Source organism: Lissotriton helveticus, chromosome 3_2 (genome assembly GCF_964261635.1).
Source record: "Lissotriton helveticus chromosome 3_2, aLisHel1.1, whole genome shotgun sequence".
Classification (NCBI taxonomy): domain Eukaryota; kingdom Metazoa; phylum Chordata; class Amphibia; order Caudata; family Salamandridae; genus Lissotriton; species Lissotriton helveticus.
In genome coordinates, this window is record NC_136062.1 from 249,873,595 (window position 1) to 249,897,301 (window position 23,707).

At 42.8% G+C, this 23,707-nt stretch overlaps 1 protein-coding gene across 1 annotated transcript in view; it reads left to right on the forward strand.

Moving 5' to 3' along the window:
* EDC3 (enhancer of mRNA decapping 3) overlaps positions 1-23,707 on the forward strand; it is a 316,498-nt gene that overhangs the window by 232,850 nt on the left and 59,941 nt on the right. The window contains exons 5-6 of the mRNA XM_078685138.1: positions 7,525-7,678; positions 8,296-8,513. Of these exons, the coding sequence (XP_078541264.1) occupies positions 7,525-7,678; positions 8,296-8,513 (372 nt within the window). The remainder of the gene's footprint in view (positions 1-7,524; positions 7,679-8,295; positions 8,514-23,707) is intronic.

A 23,707-nucleotide genomic window follows, 5' to 3' on the forward strand; every position in this document is an offset into this window, starting at 1 on the left:
CCATATATAGTTAGTTGCACTAACTATATATCGCGCACCCGCAATCCACTGCTGATGATGTCACATATTACATCATTCATGACATGGTCAGTGACATCACTGATGACATCTCAAATGACATCACTGATGACATCACTGATGACATCTCAAATTACATCACTGATGACATCATCTAGTGTCTGTGTGTTTTTGTAAAGTTTAAATATGTTTTACATATTGAAGAATGAGTGGATGTATGGAAGACTGAGTGTGTGTGTGGCTGGCTGGGAGGTGTGTGACTCTGTGCATATCAATGTGTACTTGTATCAGTGATTGTATAAGAGAGTAAGTATGTGTTAGTATATGTGTGAAAAGTATGTTGTTCTGTGTTTAACTGTATAGATGAGGAAATCGAAGTGTGATTGATTCTTTACAGGACTGACTAGGTGTGTGAGTAACTCCATGGATGAGTGGCAGTGTGTGAGTGTCTGCATTGGTGTATGAGTGCATATGATAGTGTTGTAATAATGAGTGACTGTATGTATGAGTGATTGTATGGGTGAATGAGTGAATGTGTGTGTAGACGTAGGAATCAGTGAGTGCGTATGTAGTAACTGGTATTGGTGTGTCATGATGTCATCAGTGATGTCATTTGAGATGTCATCAGTGATGTCATTTGAGATGTCATCAGTGATGTCATCAGTGATGTCACTGAAGTATGGTGTTCTGTGTTTAACTGTATAGATGAGGAAATGGAAGTGTGATTGATTCTTTACAGGACTGACTAGGTGTGTGAGTAACTCCATGGATGAGTGGCAGTGTGTGAGTGTCTGCATAGGTGTATGAGTGCATATGATAGTGTTGTAATAATGAGTGACTGTATGTATGAGTGATTGTATGGGTGAATGAGTGAATGTGTGTGTAGACGTAGGAATCAGTGAGTGCGTATGTAGTAACTGGTATTGGTGTGTCATGATGTCATCAGTGATGTCATTTGAGATGTCATCAGTGATGTCATCAGTGATGTCATTTGAGATGTCATCAGTGATGTCACTGACCATGTCATGAATGATGTAATATGTGACATCATCAGCAGTGGATTGCGGGTGCGCGATATATAGTTAGTGCAACTAACTATATATGGAATTTCATTGGTTTTATGTCAATAAAATGTCCAGCTAACTATATATGGTCTCTAACCTATGGTTTTTTCAGTGAATTTTCATGGTTTTGTAAATGCAAATTCCTAACTATATATGGTCTATAACCTATGGTTTTTTCAGTGAATTTCATTGGTTTTTTAAAAGCTAATATCTATAGCTGTAAAATATATTCTTTATTACGTGACGTATCACGTAGCCACGTGAGACGCCTCATGACGCGTCGCATAACCGTGACGTATCGGCTCTGCAGCGCAAACAAAACCCGTAACGTAAGCGTGCCGGAGCACGCTTACAGATATATATATTTTTTTTAACCTTAATTAGACAAAATCCACACGTGCACATATCTTGAGGCCTTGCAAAGGCACATCAAACAAACAGTCCCTACAATTTTGCCAAGTTTGCTGGAAATCTATTCCCTTCATTTTTTTTTTACTGTTTCTCTTGGATTTCCCCTTGTTACGCTTACCGGGACGCTACCCGGTACGCGAACCGGACGCTCCAAAAACACAAGATGGCGGACTCCCGTTACGCTGCCGGTTAGCTGCCCGGTTCGCGTACCGGGAAGCGCCTCTACCGCGAAAAATCGCGGGGGACTTTAATATCCCCCTCATCAATCCTAGGGGGTCAGGAGGGGTTTACCTTGCCCCCTGTCCTTCATTTCCCCCTTCTTTTTTCACCACATCTTGTCTCTCGAACCTACCGAGAGACAAGATGGCGGCCGCTCCGGACTGTTTACAATGTTGGCAGCTATGCTGCCGGTTAGCTGCCCGGTTAGCTGCCCGGTGAGCTGCCCGGTGAGCTACCCGGTTCGCGTACCGGGACGCGCCTCTACGGCGTAAAATCGCAAAAAAAAAAAAAAATTCTTTTTTGCCCCGCGGGGCACTTTAATATCCCCCTCATCAATCCTAGGGGGTCAGGAGTGGTCTACCTTGCCCCCTTTCCTTCATTTCCCCCTTCGTTTTTCACCACATCTTGTCTCTCGATCGTACCGAGAGACAAGATGGCGGCCGCTCCGGACTGTTTAGAATGTTGACAGACACCGGAGAGCCAATCAGCTTCGCTTCGCGAAGTTCCGTTACGCGTCAGGTACGCGAACCGGGGCGCTAACCGGAGCGCTGTCACAGATATATATATTTTTTTAAACGTTAATTTCTCAAAATCCACTGGAGCACATATATTGAGACATAGCAAAGGCACGTCGGGCAAACCATATCTACAATTTTGCCAAGTTTCATGTAAATCTATTCAGCCGTTCGAGTTAAAAGTGAGTCCAACCGCCCTATGGAAAAATGAATGGGAAAAACGCGTTTTGGGACCCCCTTTTTTCTCGGCCCCCCCTTGACGAAACCCCCCCAAATTTTCAGAGGCTGCTCAGAAACAAACTGTGCCATTTTCCTGACAATTTCAGCCAATTCCGTCCACAAACGCCAAAGTTATTAGACATAGAATTTTCAGAAATCTCATAGAGAAAAAATCCTAACTATATATACCCACTGGCTATCGCCAGTAGGTAATATACATATATAAACATATATAATCTGCATATCTATATAAATATAAATGCATGCATACATATACATATATGCATACATATGCATGTTATTTACATGAAAGTTTTAAAAACACTAATAAAAGCAAAGCTAAAAAGCCACCTCATTACAAACATAATGGCTTTAACTTAAACGAGGGCGAGATCTATTGCATTTTCAATGCTTGTTTACTTTGGTTCTATCAAGAAGGCATTCAGATGTGTCACACATTTGCCATAAATTCTGAATGTTAGCACTCTAGTTGCTCATTAGATCACTGTAGTAAAGCTAGTGCTCACCAGGGAAGTCTGCTGCTAATCATGGTTTGCAGCCATTTTCCCGCATTTTTTATCCCGCAGACTTTCAGTCCGCATACCATTATCCCGCAAGGTCATTGACCTCGCATACCATTATCCCGCATTTTTTCAAAACGCATGTGCATTTATCGCGCATGCCTTTACCAATAATTACGTTTTAAAGGCATGTATGGTAAATGCATTTGCGTTGTGAAAACCACGATGACGAGAGAGGTAAGTGGGTTTGTGTTAATTTTTTCGTGGGTTAGTGATTGTGTAGTGTAGTGTTGTGTAGTGTAGTGTTGTGTTAGTGTAGTGTAGAGTTGTGGTGGTTGTTTAGTGTAGGGTCATGCTGGGGGTAGTGTTTTAGGGTTTAGGGTAGTGTTGTAGTGTTTGCGTAGTGTAGGGTCATGCTGGGGGTAGTGTTTTAGGGTTTAGGGTTGTGTTGTAGTGTTTGCGTAGTGTAGGGTCATGCTGGGGGTAGTGTTTTAGGGTTTAGGGTAGTGTTGTAGTGTTTGCGTAGTGTAGGGTCATGCTGGGCATAGTGTTTTAGGGTTTAGGATAGTGTTGTAGTGTTTGCGTAGTGTAGGGTCATGCTGGGGGTAGTGTTTTAGGGTTTTGGGTAGTGTTGTAGTGTTTGCGTAGTGTAGGGTCATGCTGGGGTGTAGTATTTTAGGGTTTAGGGTAGTGTTGTAGTGTTTGCGTAGTGTAGGGTCATGCTGGGGGTAGTATTTTAGGGTTTTGGGTAGTGTTGTAGTGTTTGCGTAGTGTAGGGTCATGCTGGGGGTAGTGTTTTAGGGTTTTGGGTAGTGTTGTAGTGTTTGCGTAGTGTAGGGTCATGCTGGGGTGTAGGTTTTTAGGGTTTTGGGTAGTGTTGTAGTGTTTGCGTAGTGTAGGGTCATGCTGGGGTGTAGTGTTTTAGGGTTTTGGGTAGTGTAGTGTTTGCGTAGTGTAGGGTCATGCTGGGGGTAGTGTTTTAGGGTTTTGGGTAGTGTTGTAGTGTTTGCGTAGTGTAGGGTCATGCTGGGGGTAGTGTTTTAGGGTTTTGGGTAGTGTTGTAGTGTTTGCGTAGTGTAGGGTCATGCTGGGGGGTAGTGTTTTAGGGTTTTGGGTAGTGTTGTAGTGTTTGCGTAGTGTAGGGTCATGCTGGGGGTAGTGTTTTAGGGTTTTGGGTAGTGTTGTAGTGTTTGCGTAGTGTAGGGTCATGCTGGGGGTAGTGTTTTAGGGTTTAGGGTAGTGTTGTAGTGTTTGCGTAGTGTAGGGTCATGCTGGGGGTAGTGTTTTAGGGTTTAGGGTAGTGTTGTAGTGTTTGCGTAGTGTAGGGTCATGCTGGGGGTAGTGTTTTAGGGTTTAGGGTAGTGTTGTAGTGTTTGCGTAGTGTAGAGTCATGCTGGGGGTAGTGTTTTAGGGTTTAGGGTAGTGTTGTAGTGTTTGCGTAGTGTAGGGTCATGCTGGGGTGTAGTGTTTTAGGGTTTTGGGTAGTGTTGTAGTGTTTGCGTAGTGTAGGGTCATGCTGGGGGTAGTGTTTTAGGGTTTAGGGTAGTGTTGTAGTGTTTGCGTAGTGTAGGGTCATGCTGGGGTGTAGTGTTTTAGGGTTTTGGGTAGTGTTGTAGTGTTTGCGTAGTGTAGGGTCATGCTGGGGGTAGCGTTTTAGGGTTTAGGGTAGTGTTGTAGTGTTTGCGTAGTGTAGGGTCATGCTGGGGTAGTGTTTTAGGGTTTAGGGTTGTGTTGTAGTGTTTGCGTAGTGTAGGGTCATGCTGGGGGTAGTGTTTTAGGGTTGTGTTGTAGTGTTTGTGTAGTGTAGGGTCATGCTGGGGGTAGTGTTTTAGGGTTTAAGGTAGTGTTGTAGTGTTTGCGTAGTGTAGGGTCATGCTGGGGTGTAGTGTTTTAGGGTTTTGGGTAGTGTTGTAGTGTTTGCGTAGTGTAGGGTCATGCTGGGGGTAGTGTTTTAGGGTTTAGGGTAGTGTTGTAGTGTTTGTGTAGTGTAGGGTCATGCTGGGGGTAGTGTTTTAGGGTTTAGGGTAGTGTTGTACTGTTTGTGTAGTGTAGGGTCATGCTGGGGGTAGTGTTTTAGGGTTTAGGGTAGTTTAGTTGTTTAGTGTATGCTAAAGGCATATTCGTTCTAAAAGTTTTCGTTATTTTAATTTGCGGCCTAATAGTACATGCGGGATTTTTTTTGCGGACTGATGGTATGCGGGATTTCGTCATATATTCGCTAATCATACTTTCTATGGCAAAATGAACCCCCTGATTTTGTTCCTTTTTAAATTAAATGTTTTAAGAGTTACCACTTTATTCCAATCAAGATGGCTTCAGGTGTGCCATACCTTTGTAATAAGTAGGACTGTTGGCACTCTAGTTGTTCTTTAGAACACTCTGGGACATTCTGTCATTGGGCTATAGTTGGGCTACATCTGGCTGATATTTGGGCTACATTTGTTTTTTTTTTGTCTCTGGTGGCCATCTTTGGGCTACATTGGGCTACATTGGGCTACATGTGGGCTCCAACATATATATAGCCCTATGTAGCCCAATATATATTTTTCAAAGTTAATTTTCGTAAAAACCACTGGAGCCTATATCTTGAGACATAGCAAAGGCACATCGGGCTACCAGTCCCTACAATTTTGCCAAGTTTGGTGTAAATCCATTCAGCCGTTCAGGCTAAAAGTGAGGCCAACCGCCCTATGGAAAATTGCATGGGAAAAACACGTTTTGGGACCCCCCTTTTTTCTCGGCCCCCCCTTGGCGAAACCCCCCCAAAGTTTCAGGGGCTGCTCAGAAACAAAATGTTCCATTTTCCTGAAAATTTCAGCCAATTCTGTCCTCAAACGCCAAAGTTATTCGACATAGCATTTTCAAAAATCCCATAGGAAAAAAATCCTAACTATATATACCTACTGGCTATCGCCAGTAGGTAATTACAGCCACAGACGCTGAATCCTTCCTCAGGTACAGAACACTCAGACACCAGAAATAGTTATTCAACGTGGTTTATTTTCCCGTGTCCATATATATATATATATATATATATATATATATATATATATATATATATATATATATATATATATATATATATATATGTATATATATATATATGTATATATTAGTTAGGACTTGGTTACCATAGGTAACAGATTTTTTTGGTTTGCTTATAACTTTTGCGCTGTGTGACGAATCTTCACAAACTATCCAAAAAGATAGAAGCTACAGTAAAGCTGTTACCCCAGTGTTGAAAGTCTGTCATTGTAAGCTGTATGTATCCTGTTTGGAGTAGACTTGTTATCTCTCATGGTAAGCAATTTAGGAGATTTCCTGTGTGAGAAGCAGTGTTTGCAAAAGACTTTGAGAGAGATGAGCGAAATGTGCATGTTCAGTAAAAGGCTGGATCTCTTCAGTGACAAATTTGTGATGAACGACCTATGGAATGGTTTGAGGGGGCTGTGGTCCTATCGTTGACTGGAGGATGTAGACAAAGTCTGCGTTCCCTTTTATGGAACAAATGTAATTTTTCTCCAAGCAAAAGATTTTTCAGAGAATTTATGGCTGGCTGGTTACTATTTACAAGTACCAGTTTCTGAATGCCTTTATCTCAGTCAATTGGACGCTCATGGAAACACGCATGCTACAATTATTCTGCCTATTGCTTATAATTTATTACATGTTTATTTATTCAGTACTGAATTATACATTAGAAATACAATTCTGAAAATCAATTAGCTAAAACGTCCATGAGCTTTTGTAGTGGGACATAGGCTAAATGCTTAGAGCGAAGATTCAAAAGAGTTTTTAATGCAGTCCTTGCTAATTGTGTACAATAAATAATCTCTTTCCTAAAGTTGTATTCATTCATTATTTCTAATTGTTTGTCGAGAAATTGAAACCATTATGTGTTGACGCCTTTTCAACATACATAAATAACTAGGCAGACCTCCTCTAAACAAAAATAAAAAACCTGCAGTTAAAACAATTATGGCAATCAAGCCAATGTCCTTATCAATGCTGTAATTGACAGTCTTCACTCTGTTAAAAATTAAGTCTATTAAGCCTTCGAAAATTATGTAACGTGAGCCTCCATGTATCGCATCCATCTAGTGGCTTATTAAATTCGAATGGCAGCTGTAAAATATGATGTGTTTCTAACTGTTCCAATTCTTGTGAATACCCCAGGCCCTCCAGAGAAGATATTATGCGCTTTTTAAAAACTACTAGTTTAATTAGTGTCTACCTTGTGTGATTTTCTGTGACTTTACCATGGAAGAGTCCGTACACACTGGTATTATTTTAGCAAACAAGATAAAAACATTAATTAGTCTGTTAATTGCAGATCTGTTGGATTCAAAGAGGAAAGCTACTTATTTATAAGTTGGCCTTCTCATGTGCAATATTTTTATTCTCTTGTGCAGAATTATTATTTCTTTTTTTTGGCATGTTGACAGTTTGTTCAACGTTCAGTTGAATGTTGTTGTATTATTTCCTCATCTAATATCGTTAGTATGATGGTCGTAGATGCTGCTGATTAATGATTAATTTTCTTTTTTCCCTGTGTAGATGCTGGACTAATTGTCCCCAGTATCTCCTACGAGTTGCACAAGAAACTGCTAGCTGTGGCAGAGCGACATGGGCTCTCTGTGGAGCGCCGGTTGGAGATGTCTGGGGTTTGTGCCAGTCAGATGGCACTCACTCTGCTTGGGGGACCAAACAGGTAAAATGACTTGTCTAGCATGCACAGTTGATGTAGTACCCAAGTGAGCCAGATAAGCAGGTAGCTGAAACTCTTAATCAAATCGTTATCACTGGCGGTTTGGGATGTATCTGTAGTTCCTTCAGTCTATAGTGCAGCACAACTTCCAGGAATATTTGTGTTGTTTTTTTATAGAGATAAACTTGGTTTTGTCTGACTTCTTTTACCTTGCCATCACATGTTCTATAGCCTCCTCCCCAACACACATCCGCACAAACACACACACCTACTTAGAACAACCTTTGGTACTTCTGCATACACCATTAGGCCTGCGTTTCAGATGAAATTTTTCCTAGAATGCCTTATCAAGGTGTTTTGCTAAGGTCCTGCCCTGTTGCTGAGTCTCTAGATGATCAAACTTGTACCTCAGGGATCACTTCTACTGTGATCTTTGCTTAAGTGAATAGCTGTGGTGAAAAAATCCTCACTCCTATTAAGGGAGTGAGTGTATCTTTTGATGGAAGATGGATGTGGGTGGGGAAGAGGCATGAGATGGCTCTGCAAGATTGTGCATTACAGTTTGTCAGTCCCCTTTTCAATTACAGATTTTGCAATCTTTCTCCTTTTTTGTTTTGCAGGCTAACCCCTAAAAATGTTCACCAGCGGCCCACTGTAGCGTTGCTCTGCGGACCGCACGTGAAGGGGGCGCAAGGTATCAGTTGTGGGAGGCACCTGGCCAACCACGATGTGCACGTGATCTTGTTCCTGCCTAACTTTGTCAAGATGCTGGAGTCTGTGACCAATGAATTGAACCTGTTCAATAGGACCCAGGGCCAACATGTTTGCAACGTTAAAGGTGGGTAGCAGTGAAATCACTAACCTGAACACGATTCAACATGAAAAGCATAGGATGAGATGTGAGAAGCTGAGACCATTTGGTGTGTGGATGGAAAGTATGGAAGCTGAACTTTATCTAAATTAAATTAAGTGATTGAATAGTACCCAGTAGCCCAGCATGTTTAACATAAAAGAATGGGAAAAAAAACTTGCTGGGAATTGGTTACGACTAGCATTATCTTAACATATGACTTGTATTATCTCAACAGGGAAAGTAGAAACCACTATTTTAAAGTGCTAAGATCCCAGAAAAGTTATAACCCAGAAGGAGCTATGTTTGTATAGAAATCATGCATGCACATGTGACCTTGTGATCAGTTAACGTCTTCAGTAGGATCAGAAACCTAGTGCCTGCAGGAGCTGAACCTATTCAACAATATCCAAGTTCCTAACATGTGTGTAACATAAGGATGGAAGAAACCGCTCATGTTCATGGAGTTACATCATTGAAGTAGGTTAAAGGATCACCGGGGGATAACTCCGGTTTATCTAATGGCATTTCATGTTCTATGAGGCTCTTTTTGATTTGGAGACCGTGGTAGGACTGCAAAGCCTCCTTGAACAGATGGGTTTATATTTTTTCAAAATTAAAGATACCATACTTGGAAGGATTTTTGGGTCAGGTAGCTGTGAGTTCCACAGTTGTTTCCAGCGCCCTTATTGATCTCCATTATCCTCCATGGTTCTTAAATTGTAAATATTTGATAAACTCTTGAAGTAGATCATATGAAACACAGTACTTTTTTAATTGTAAATCTTTGCAGAAGTGCTGGGAAAGACACCCTATATATGTATATATAAAAAAGAATGTATGTCTGTCTGTCCTTTAAGCATTACTATACCATTCATCTGATCGCCATGAAACTTTGGGAAGTTGTTGAGTACACTCCCGCGAAGGTTTCTGGCATACATTTTTTTAAAATATCGGCCCTCCAAGGCCCTCATAATCTTTCAAATACTGATGTACGCACCAGACGGAAAAACAACAAATCGTGTATCCACAAGCACTCGAATAAATAAATAGAATTAAAACACCATTCATCCGATCGCCATGAAACTTTGGGAAGTTGTTGAGTACACTCCTGCGAAGGTTTCTGCCATAAACATTTTTTAAATATCGGCCCCCCAGGGCCCTCATAATCTTGCGAATACTGATGTACGCACCAGACGGAAAAACAAAATATCGTGTATCCACAAGCACTCGAAAAAATAAATAGAATTAAAACGACACTTTGAAATGTTTTCCATATTAAAATGAATAAGTTTCAATAAAAATGAGACAATGTAAATTGAATGTTATCATGACGAGTTTCCTTGAATTTACTTTCTTCGGAGATCGCAGCAACGCGCGGCAGGTAAGCTAGTATATATATATATATATATATGAAACAATCCCTGCTGCCTCTCGCCCGGAGCCCAGTGCTGGAGACCGCTGCGCAGGAAGAAGAGAGGAGACCTCAGGTGCAGTGAGCAATGTTTCTTTATTGTACCCTCGAGGAAGCGGCACACAGCATGACGTTTCGGCCTACACAGAGGCCTTGATCACATGACGCACGCTGGGAAAAAGGCAATTTTTAAAGTGCTAGTGCTAAGTGGGAATACAATCCGATTGGTAGGTTTTTGGTCACGTGTTGCACTTATCATAGACACGGACAACAGACTGTAAGTTACAGACATCACGGGATAGTCCCTGAATTAGCGCCATGTTATAACTGTCCATACTATAACATTAAAGTGCAAATGCAATTACATCAATGTGTAAACAAACAAAAGATCACTGGATAAATCCAAATGTCAAAAACGATATTGTTGTGCAAAGTGCAATGTGCGTCATGGGGATCAATCTCAATATATACACTATATACAATATACATCATGTACAAAAGTCATGTATAACACCCAATTTATGAGCTAATATATACAAAATATATAAATAAATTCATAAAATGTATCATAAATATATAAATATATATGTTAAAACCATGACTGTACAGTATATTGCAAATAAATATACAGATAAACACAACATCATTGATACGGGATGAGATCTATAGTAAACAAGAATAATAAATGTTTTGGCCCTAATACCAAGATCGCAGCATCCCATTGTTAATACACAAATTATGTTTACATATATGTAAATACTGAGCTGGAAAGTTCGCGGGCAGAGGAGATGTTGACCCCCCCCCCCAAAAAGAGGAGGGGAAACCATTGCAGCCTCCGCCCTGTGACCATCCCCTGTGCTCAAGAATTGCCTGGATGGACCATACCTGAAACCAGATGTATTTATGTGACTAGTGAGAGATAAGAAGACTTAACATGTGCACTTATTTTTATGTGATAATTTTCAAGTTTTTTTGTGACTCTGTGACATTGTTTTCTTCAACTCTTTCTCTGTAGAGCTCGCTGGATAGTTCATTTGAAAGTGAAGAAAGCTCTTAATACATCCATGTGCAACCTAAGCCTAGGCTACACTCCACTTAAGAACCATCCAAACCTCTAAACTGTATACTGTTAAGAACAGAAATCTCAATGATAAGACAGACAGATACACCTAAATTATCCATTCGGAAGCATCAGACTGCTCAACAGGGGAAGCAAAAGACAGTGCACGACAGTATAATATTGTCATAAACACGTGTAAAAATCTTCAGTGGAATTCAATCCCCCCGGAGCTCGGCAGTCCATTTCCACTATGTACCTGGTTTCTAACTTTCTCAGGGCCCCATCCCTATCTCCTCCTCTCCTAAGAGGGCCAACACAGTCAATAGCATAATAGCGCAACAGGGAACTGTCATTGTTATGGTGTTCCTTAAAGTGACGGGCCACCGGATATGCTGGATCACTGGTATTGATGGCCCTAATGTGCTGGAGTATCCTCTTGTGCACCTGCAATTTGGTACTGCCAACATAACGCAGGGCACACGGACACTCCAGCACATACACCACATATTCACTCTTACACGTGAGTTGTTGTTTTATTTTACGTGCCACAGAGGTGAATGGGGTAGCATATTCGGTTTTATTCAATCCATGCTGACAAGCCTTGCAGGATGAGCACCTCCTAAAGCCCTTACTTTTCCCTAACCAAATTTTACCGGTCAGGACTTCTGGGCTAGATTTAACTAGGGCATTCTGCATGGAATATGCTCGCCTGTATGTGATGGATGGGGTATTGGGTATTCTATCCCCTATCACTGGGTCACATTTCACTAGATTCCAATGCTTGGAAACTATTTTCCCCAGCGCTGCATGTTGTCTATTGAAGGCCCAAATCAATCTGACTGGTTGATCATTAGTGGTGATGGACTTTTTGTGGACCTTAGGCTCGAGGGCATGATTACGTGGAATGGCATTAGCTTTGATTATGGCTTTATCCACTATTGCAGCCTGATACCCCCTAGCCAGGAATCTGGACCTACTGGCCTGCTGAGCCAGGTTACACTGGGCTTCTGTACTGCTCAAACGACGTATACGCAACAGTTCTCCATACGGAATGCTGCGTATAAGGTGAGCAGGGTGATGGCTGCTGGCGTGGAGAATCGTGTTTCCAGCCGTCTCCTTACGATACAATCTTGTTTCTAGATGTGTTGCTCCTGGTGTGACTGTCATGTCAAGGAAATGCACCTGATCCCTGCTGATGGTAGAGGTAAAGTGCAGATTGTAATCATTCTTATTGATGCGGTCAACAAAGTGCTCAGCCTCCTGGCGAGTGCCCTTCCAGACTAGGAACACATCGTCTATATAACGATACCACCTAACAATAGATTGTCTGGAAATGTCTGCGTGCGTGCCATGGAGGACCTGCCTCTCTCAGTAGCCCATGTGTAGACAGGCATAACTGGGAGAGAAACAGGCCCCCATGGCCACACCCCTGACCTGCTGGTAATATCTATTGTTAAACATAAAAAAATTGTGGTGTAAACAAAATGAGATCATTGAAAGTAACATGCGGTTATGATCAGCCATGATTATAGGTCGCAATCCTAGGTAGAATTCTATGGCTCTCAGTCCGTCTTGGTGATTAATACTGGTATATAAAGACGTGACATCTAATGTAATGAGCCACAGATCCATACCCCACTCTATATCCTGTATCTTTCTTACAAAATCATTGGAATCTTGCACATATGATGGTAACTCCTGAACAAATTCCTGCAAGAAAGAGTCCACATACACTGTTGTTTTCTCTAATAAACCCCCGCACGCTGCAATTATCGGTCTTCCCGGGGGTTTACTAGGATTCTTGTGGATCTTGGGAATGAGGTATAGGACTGGCATGACTGGATGGTTATTCTTTAGATATTTCAGCTCATCCATGCTCAGTAGGCCAAAGGACCTCCACCCCATGAGCAAAGAGTGGAAGTCTTCCTGAGCTTTTTTGACCAATGAAATGTCACTATGTCTATAGCAGTTCAGATCATTCAGTTGGGAGAGGGCTTCTTCTAGATATAGTTTTCGTGGCCACAAAACTAAGTTCCCTCCCTTGTCAGCCTGTCTGACAATGACATTTTCATTGGCCTGAATTTTTTGGATGAGACGCATGTATTGATCATTTTGTGTAAATTTTTTCCGTTTAGAATTGAGCACCTTGGAATGTAATGACTTGATGTCTTTGACAACTACATCGTGAAAAATGTCCAAATTATCATAAATCATCACAGGTGTGAACGTTGAGCGCGGTTTAAAAGACGTTAGTCCCCCCACCCTGCTGGGCTCACCTCCAGATGTAGTTTGTGATGATGACTGCTCCGATCTGAGAGACTCTAGGGCTTCCAAGCCAGGCAAGTCACGGGCTTGTAATCCCTCGTCTCCAGCTTCAACCCGCGTGGCACTGCTGCGGGTTTTTCCTCCAGCAAAGTGTTTCTGTAGCTTGATTTTGCGGACAAATTTGTAAAGATCAATTCTTGTGTCCGCATAATTCAGATCGCATGGAGGACAAAATGTGAGACCTTTAGATAGGATATTGAGCTCAGAATCGGACAGGACCATGTCCGTCAAGTTGATGATGGAGGGGGCAACGTCCTTAGCTCCAGATAATAGGTTCACTTCCTGTTCCATCTCTTTGCACTCTTTTTCTTCCTCTTCTGCTGATTTGGCTCTTGCTCTGGATCTGGCCTTGCGACGTTGGTAGCGTTTTGCGTTGATTTTTTTGTTCCTGAGCGCGACTGCGTTCTCGGACCTAGGGTCCCTCGCCAGTCTTTCCTCACACAGTCCAATTCCTCTGCTGGCGTGAGCTTTGTAAACCCCAATTGCCTTCCTGATTGTGCAGAATTGGAGTCTGAGTCGCTATTCATACTTGAACTCAAGTTGGACTCCGAGGAGTCATCCTGCTGTGCTGTTCCCTGTGATTGGTTAGGGCGATCCGCGGTGCCTGCAAGTTTTTGGCCTCGTGAGGCTTTGATGGCGTCATACTTTTTCGCAAAGGTGAAGATGCGACCTTCCGCATAATCTGCCTTATCGCGTTGGAATTTCCAGGCTTTCCTTTTGCTGATGGATTCTTCTTCCTTCTGTATCCTCGCCATCATATCGCCTCTAAGTTTGATACACTCATTTGGACAGTCCACACTGGCTGCTTCGATGACCAGATTAAGCTCCTCAATCTTTGCCTGTGTTTTCAACCGGTCACTCTCCGCATAGCGGACCAGTATTTGGACTAGTTTGCGTGACGATTCTAAATTGCAGTCGGCCCATTCACGGAGCATTTCCGGATCTGGATCCTCATAACTTGGGGCCAACATGACCCGCAAACCACGCGGTATCCTATTTACTTCCAAATAGCGACTCAGTGAACGGTGCTCCCACCATTTGGAGAGTTCCCTTTTCATCAACTTTTCCAGTTTTTTAAAATGATCACGAACGCTCACAACTTCATCTGCCGGTGCATTAGAGGCGGATGGTTCAGCTGACCCCCCAGCCGGGGAGTCATCAAACGCATTTAGCGCTGCCTGTTCCCTCGCTTTTAGTGCGTCTGCCGACATGCCGCTTCCTCTCAGTCAATATTGCGCGTGATGCGTTCTCACAGCTGTTTGGGCGAACGCTGCAAATGCAAGCCGCCGTACAGTCGCGCACACTCTCCCTTTACCGGTGTTTTCTTCTCCGTGCTGCTTCGCTGGTCCCAGCCGAAGAATCTCAACCAAAGCAGAACGCTTGGCAGGCTCCACGTCGGGTTAACAAGCAGCACAGCGTTGGCAGTAACCGGGGGCTGGAACAATTACTCCCTAACGGGAGAGACAAACGACTTCCGGGTCAGCAGAGGTCTCGGCTTCCTGTTGTTCCGCCACAAGCAAGGGGAGGGGTCATCCAAATACCGGCGAAGCACACTGCCGGTCTGGCAATATGAAACAATCCCTGCTGCCTCTCGCCCGGAGCCCAGTGCTGGAGACCGCTGCGCAGGAAGAAGAGAGGAGACCTCAGGTGCAGTGAGCAATGTTTCTTTATTGTACCCTCGAGGAAGCGGCACACAGCATGACGTTTCGGCCTACACAGAGGCCTTGATCACATGACGCACGCTGGGAAAAAGGCAATTTTTAAAGTGCTAGTGCTAAGTGGGAATACAATCCGATTGGTAGGTTTTTGGTCACGTGTTGCACTTATCATAGACACGGACAACAGACTGTAAGTTACAGACATCACGGGATAGTCCCTGAATTAGCGCCATGTTATAACTGTCCATACTATAACATTAAAGTGCAAATGCAATTACATCAATGTGTAAACAAACAAAAGATCACTGGATAAATCCAAATGTCAAAAACGATATTGTTGTGCAAAGTGCAATGTGCGTCATGAGGATCAATCTCAATATATACACTATATACAATATACATCATGTACAAAAGTCATGTATAACACCCAATTTATGAGCTAATATATACAAAATATATAAATAAATTCATAAAATGTATCATAAATATATAAATATATATGTTAAAACCATGACTGTACAGTATATTGCAAATAAATATACAGATAAACACAACATCATTGATACGGGATGAGATCTATAGTAAACAAGAATAATAAATGTTTTGGCCCTAATACCAAGATCGCAGCATCCCATATATAGCATATATATATATATATATATATATACACACTGAAAAAAACATAGGTTTTAGGGGTGTTGTAGTTAGCTGGACATTTCACTCGTACAAAACCACTGAAATTCCTCCGTTATAGTTAGTTGTACTAACTATAACTCGCACGCCCTGATGATGTCACATATTACATCATTCATGACATGTTCAGTGACATCACTGATATCTCAAATGACATCACTGATGATATCATCCATGTGACAATGAGTTACACCTCATCATACACTAGTAAAAGCTTTCATCACTCTCTATAAAATATAAACTACCATTTGTTAAACCATTGACACACCAACACAAGTTTCTAAAAACCCACTCACTGATTTGTACATCTACACACACATCTAAACACTTACCTATACATTCACTCATACATGCTGACACAGATCAATAGAACAATATTAAATATACTTATTCACCTATATCAACATTATACAGCAGCAAATATCCTACTCACGTATGCAGTCATCCCTACTCACTTATGCAAATAATTGATTATACATACATTTACTCAGATACACACTTAATCAAACATAACTTTATTTATTGCTATAGAAAGTAACTCATACTTAGTGTGCTATAAAATCACTATTATAAGTATACAGTTTTCCATACAGTTATTCAGACAACCACTGATTCTTATATATACTTATTTATATACACCAACTGTCACATACAGTGCCTTTTATATTTCAACATTGTTGGACGTGTATCATTGAGAAATATATTTACTCATCGACACACACATAAAGAGATTCACTCACCCAAACAACACATGCAGTCTTAACATCATATACCTACTAAATCAACTATTTACACATGTTTGGACAGTCACACACCTCCCACCAGACCACATACGCATTCACTCTCCCATACAAATACTCACTTAACTAATTAAAAACGAATATAGAGTTTCACATAGGTATTAACCAACTTATGCAGTAGTTTACACAACAAAAGACAAAGTGATACAGATATTCACACAGTTTAATCACTATCCCATATGTTTAGTGAGACACTTTAAATTAGGCACTTACACAGTCAATCACAGTGCTACTAAATCCTCCATCTACACACTTATACATCCACTCAGTCTTCAATACAGATTCCTATAAATATAATACTTATTTAAATATCGAACCAAACCACATTCACTGGATGATGTCATCAGTGATGTCATCAGTGATGTAATCAGTGATGTCACTGACCATGTCATGAATGATGTAATATGTGACATCATCAGCAGTGGATTGCAGGCGTGCGAGTTATAGTTAGTACTGTATGGTTTTGTACGAGTGAAATGTCCAGCTAACTATAACACCCCTAAAACCTATGTTTTTACAGTGAATTTCTAAGGTTTTTTAAATGCTAATCCCTAACTATAACATGTCTGAATCCTATGGGTTGGTGAGTAGCTACATGAGTGTCTATATGGGTTTTTAGTTAGTTGTCTGAGTATCAATATGAGTGTGTCTATGGGGGTATTACTTAGCGCACAGATGCATGAATGGCTGACTCACTGTTTGTATGTGTTTTGAAGACAGCATGTGTGCAGGACTGTGTGGGTGGATGAGTGTGTGTATGGGTGTGTTAGTGAGTGAATGACTCAATAGTATCTTTATGAGTAACTACATATGTTTTAAACTAGTATATGTGAGTATTGATGTATATAAGTGAGTATATGTGAGTGTGAGATTGGAAGAGTTCCTGTATAAATAAGTATGTGTTTCTAGTAGTGATTGTTTAAGAGAGTAGGTATGTGTACGTTTCTGTAGAAGTAAGTGTAGTGGTGTGTGTATAGCTGTATATGCAAGTAAATGGCTATTTGATAGTTTATTTGCATGTGTCAGTATTTGTGTGAGTAACTCTATGGACGAGTATCGGTGTTTAACAGGATGTAAAGGTGTATGAGTACATATGATGAGTGAGTACATGTATGAGTGACTATATAGAACTGTTGGTGAATGAGTGTATGTGTATGTAGAGGTTGGAATTACTGAATAGGTTGTTGTAACTGGTATTGGTATCTCCATTTTTTTGAAAATTTTAGTTTCTATTTTTGAATGTGTGTATCAAAGGTTATATTACGGTGAGAGGAGGTCTACCACTCTTTCACAAGGATGATGTCATCAGTGATGTCATTTGAGATATCATCAGTGATGTCATGAGTGATGTCACTGACCATGTCATGAGTGATGTAATATGTGACGTCACCAGCAGTGCATTGCGGGCACGCGAGTTATGTTAGCTGAACTAACTATAACTGGGGAATTTCAAAGGTTTTGTTTGAGTGAAATGTCCAGCTAACTATAACATGTGTGAAACCTATGTTTTTTTCAGTGAATTTCAAAGGTTTTTTAAATGCTAATTCCTAACTATAAAATGTGTGAAACCTATGGTGTTTTCAGTGAATTTCAAAGGTTTTTTACATGCTAATTCCCAACTATAACGTGGCTGAAACCTATGTTTTTTTTCAGTGAATATCAAAGGTTTTGTAAATGATAATTTTTAAATGTATTGTTATATTTTTTATACTGATTTACTACATTATTTTAAATTATTTATTTTTAGATATTTTATTTTTTAAATTACATTACATATTTTTTTTAATACATTGAAAAATAAATGTTTTTAAAAATATTGAAATTGTAATATATATTTTTTTATATGTTTTTAATTTATATATATTTTATATAGCAGGCAATGATATCCTATGGAAGGAAATTCAAGTTACTGTAACTACGATTAGAATTACTTTTCAGGATCAGTAGTGAGCTGAAAGATGCAGCACTGAGGTCTTTCCTGATAACAGGTGAGAAAATCGGACTTCGTAGTTCGGCTGATTTTAGAGGAATTTTTTAAACCTCCAAAACTCCACACTTGGAAACATTTCCAAGTGAAACCAGTCAATGTTAGCCTATGGAAGGAAATTCAAGTTACTGTAGATATGGTTACAATTACTTTTCAGGATCAGTCGTGGGCTGAAAGATGCAGCACTGAGGTCTTTCCTGATAACAGGTGAGTAAATCGGAATTCGTAGTTCGGCTGATTTGTGAAAAAATTTTTAAACTTCCAAAACTCCACACTTAAAAGAATTTCCTTGTGAAACCAGTCAATGTTAGCCTATTGAAGGAAATTCTAGTTACTGTAAGTATGGTTAGAATTACTTTTCAGGATTAGTAGTGCGCTCAAAGATGCAGTACTGACGTCTCTTGTGATAACAGGTGAGTAAATCGGAATTCGTAGTTAGGCTAATTTTGCAGGAATATTTTGCTCAATAGTGAAGGAAGGGGGCGGGCCTGAGGTAACGTGTGCAAACGCCCTGTGGCGCGTTTTAGGTTGAGGAATTAATTCCTCTTCAATCCTGAGGTCCCCTGTGAGCCAACTAGCCCACCAGGTACCTCCAGTATGCGCCATAGAGCTGCGTTGCGGACAGGTGTTCAGAGGGAACGCCCCCTTTTTACAACACTCTGCAGCTCCGTGGTGCTTACAGGAGGTACCCCTGTTGGACTAGTTGGCCCCTAGGGGACCTCTGGATTGAAGAAGAATTAATTCCCCAACTTAAAACGCGCCACAGGGCATGTTTGCACACACATCACCTCTAGCCCCGCCCCCTACCTTCACCACTGTGCAAACACGCCCCGTACCGCGTTCTAAGTTGGGGGATTAAGTCCCCTTGTATACTGGGGGTCCATGGGGGCCAACTAGCCCACCAGGAACCTCCAGTATGCGCCAGGGGGCCGCGTTGCAGAGTGGTGTAAAGAGGCGTGGCCTCATTACACCTCTCTGCAACGCAGCCCCCTGGCGCATTTGCAGAGGGGGAACTAATTCCACATACATACTGGGGGTCCCTGGGGGCCAACTAGCCCCCCAGGAACCTCCAGTATGCCCCAGGGGGCTGCGTTGCAGAGGTGTAATGAGGCCACGCCCCTCTCTTTACACCTCTCTGCAACGCAGCCCCCTGGCGCTTTTTCAGAGGGGGAACTAATTCCCCTTGCATTCTGGGAGTCCCTGGGGGGCAACTAGCCCACCAGGAACCTCCAGTATGCGCCAGGGGGCTGCGTTGCACAGAGATGTAATGAGGCCACGGCCCTTTTTACACCTCTCTGCAATGCAGCCCCCTGGCGCTTTTTCAGAGGGGGAACTAATTCCCCTAGCATACTGGGGGTCCCTGGGGGGCAACTAGCCCACCAGGAACCTCCAGTATGCGCCAGGGGGCTGCGTTGCAGAGAGGTGTAATCAGGCCACGCCCCTTTTTACACCTCTCTGCATCGCAGCCCCCTGGCTCTTTTTCAGAGGAGGAACTAATTCCCCTTGCATACTGGGGGTCCCTAGGGGCCAACTAGCCCACCAGCAACCTCCAGTATGCGCCAGGGGGCTCCGTTGCAGAGAGGTGTAAAAAGGGGCGGGGCCTCATTACACCTCTCTGCAAGGGAGCCCCCTGGCCCATACTGGAGGCTCCTGGTGGGCTAGTTGGCCCCCAGGGACCCCCAGTATGCAAGTGGAATTAGTTCCACTTCTACAAACGCGCCAGGGGTTGCGTTTGCAGAGAGGTGCAGAGAGGGGGCATGGCCTCCTCCCGATCCCGTATAAAAAAAAAAAAAATACTTTTAAGAAGGGGGGCTGTGTAGACCCCCTTTCTTCTTTTTTTTTTTTTTTTTTTTTGTTTTTTTTTTTTGCCTTGGGGACCCCATCCCCCAGGGCCTGCCCCCAATTTTTATTTTTTGGCCCCCACCCAGGGCTATACTCCGCCCCGGGAACCCCATCCCCGGAGCATGGGTCTTTTTTTATTTATTTATTTTAATAATCAGGAGGGGGCTGCTTTGCCCCCTCCTGTGGCCACCTTTTGCCCCGGGGACCCCATTTTTTAAAATTAAATTATTTTTTTTTGGGAGGGGGGGCGCGTGGCCCCCCTCCCGGGCCACTTCTGACCCCGGGGACCCCATCCCCCGAGGCCTGGCCCTCCTTGTTGGGGGCTGTGGTGGGGTCCCCAAGCCCCCCACGGTCCCTGCCGGCTCCTCGCATCCTGCGGGAGCCGGCATTGCTTTTCTGCATGGGGAGCAGCTAACATGCTGCTCCCCATGCAGAAAAGCAATAGTCTTTGGTTTTTGGAAGATAGAGCCGGTTTCCTGCTCTCTTTTCCCAAAAACAAAGAAGTTTGCCATGGTAGGGCGGGAGCGCCCCGGGACACTGCAGGAGCCGACCCTGGGGGGTGGCGGTCCCCAGGGCTATCCACTCGGCCCCCCTCCCAACAATTAAAAAAGCCCCGGGGGTGGTGGTCCCCGGGGCTGTGGGTCCGTCACGGACCCCCTGTTTTAGATATTAGTGCCCCGGGGAGGTGGCGGTCCCCGGGTGTGTGGGGGGGGGCTTGAGCTCTCCCACACAGGTTTTTTTAAATGTATTTTATTCTAGCCCCGGGGGGCTGCTGGGGGGCCGTGTGCCCCCGCTATCATAATTACTTTGCCCCGGGGGGTGGCGGTCCCCGGGGCAGTGTGGGGGGGGATTGCCCGCCCCCCACATATTTTTCCATTATGCTCCCGGGAATTGGTCCCCCCGGGGCTAATTTGGAAAAAAAAACAGACCGGGTTTTTTGGTTGTTTTTTTTAGCGGGGTTCGCAATTTTTGGGGGGCCTTTGGGGTCCTTGTGGAACCCTCTGAGCAGGCCTAGAGGGGCAGGGTGTTTCTACCCTGCCCCCTTTTTGCGTTCTGCATGTTTGTTTTTCTGCTTTCTTTTGCCTCGGTTCTACCGAGGCACAAGATGGCTGCCAACACTTCCTGGTTTGGAGTGTTGACAGCCAATTAGCATTCAGCTCGTGCTCGGGAAAGTACGCGTACTGTAAGCTTAGGGTAAGCTCCGATTCCTCAATATGTCGCCCATCGGGTCCAGATCTTCCGATGTTTTGCTGGGCATCCCTGGGCAAGGAACACAGCTATTTCGGCCCCCATACATCTATCTAACTCTGTCTTCCATTTACCTAGGGTCAAGGGAGATGTCGCTTTCCATAGTTGTGCAATGTCCCTCTTGGTGATAGTAAGAGCGAGAAACAGTAAATGCTGCTTATACCTATTCCTCCCCAATGTTGTCAGTGCTATGTAAGAGGAGGAGTCGCGGGTCAAGTGGGAGCTCCCACGGTCAGTCCTACCTCATTCTGGCAGTTCCGAATCCTGCACCAAAATGGTTGCAACGCCATGCAGCTCCATACCGTGTCAAGAATGTACCCTCCTCCCGGTCACACCGCAGACATGTAGGGGACTGGATAACTCCCATGCGCCAAAGTCGAGTCCGAGTATAATAAGCCCGTTGTAGGCATTTGAACTGTATTGGACGGTATCGCGTGGAGACCGCTGAACCTCCCTAGCTAGCGATGGCTTCACAGGCTTTTTTTAAACACTATATCTCCCACATTAAATTTGACTGAGGCAACATATTTCTTAAGATCATATGTACACTTCTGTTTATCAACATTCCTCTTTTCCAGAGTTTCATCACACCCCACTGTAAACTACCTTTGTTACTCTATTTTATCCACGCAGGAGATAATTCTGTGTTGGATTTCTTTCTTTTAAACTGTTCAAATGGAACCTCTCCATTTGTAGGGTGGGGAGAAAATCTGTAGGCATACATAAATCTCCTTAAAACTTCCTTCCAGTTTCTTCCAGCACTTTGATCGTTCTGTTAAATCTCTCAACAGTACCTTTCCCTTCAGGGTGATAGAATGAGCACAATCTATGTTTGCTGCCTTTCTGAGTAAAAAATGCCTCCATTTAGACAGATATCAATTGTGGACCGCTGTCTTTCACCAGTGTGTTAGGCACACCCTCCCAATGAAAACCCTCAAAAAGGAAACTGGTGATTCTTTTGGTTTCAATCACATTCACCACGCCAAATTTAGCCCACCATGAAAACTGATCAATCAAAACTAGTGGGTAATTAGTCACTCCACCATTATGTATTGGCCCGGAGATATAACCGCACCAACTTCCCATGGTTTCACAGGCATATCGCTGTAATTCATAGGGGGATTTCGGACTTTGTAGATTTTGTCACTATTCATACAATCTATATACTCCATGATATTTCTTGCTATCAAAATATCCATCCCAGGCTACCAATAACTCATCCTTATCCTCCCTTTGGTCTTACTTATTCTTTGATGCCCCTTGTGACCTAGCCTTACTATCTTTTCTCTCAACTCCATTGGTATCTCCAACATCAAACCTCATAAAAGTACACCATCTTCACAGGATAATCCTTCCCTCACTTTCCAATATCCCCCCATCATGTAATTTTTTTTTCATTTCTGAGCTCCATTCATTTTGCATGGCACTTGCAACCTTTCCCAGCATGGAATCTCTTCTTACATCATCCAGGCAATCTCTTTTTTTTTTTGTAAGCATACTATATTGAGGACTATGACATCACATCCAATGCATAGATTATTACATAAGGTCTTTTGTTATTGAGACAGATATTAAAGATACATTGCATGAGTCTACTATACAGTGTTCGTACAGTACGACAGAAAATGTACTGCAAATACTTCCAAATAATAGCTATAGGTTTTGAGAACATTGCAGCAGTGTCATATAAATATCCATAACATAAAGCGTATATTTTCTAATTAACTGAAATAAACAAACCCAACAACATCCCCACCCTCCACCCCATACTCCTGGTCTGTCTATTGTAACACCAATAGTAACCGAATGGGGTCTAGCAGGGTATTTCCTGGGGGACTTCCACCTTATGGTAAGGGCTCTTAATTCCAAAATGAGTGCCAAATCTACAAACCTCAGCTGTATCTTCTGTGTACTCGTACGTCTACGAAGGCCCATGAGGCTGTCCAGGGCGTCCTCTGAGACAGGAATGTGTGTGACCTCCCTAAGGACTGACAAACGCTATTCCAGTAGTCCTGGAGGCAGGGCAGGACCACAGCATGTGAAGGAAGTCTGCCTCGTCCCTTGTACACAGAGGGCAGCAATGGTTTGCTTCAAGGAACATACGGTGGATCCTTTGTGGGGTGAGATACGACCTGTGAAGGACCATTGTTTGTAT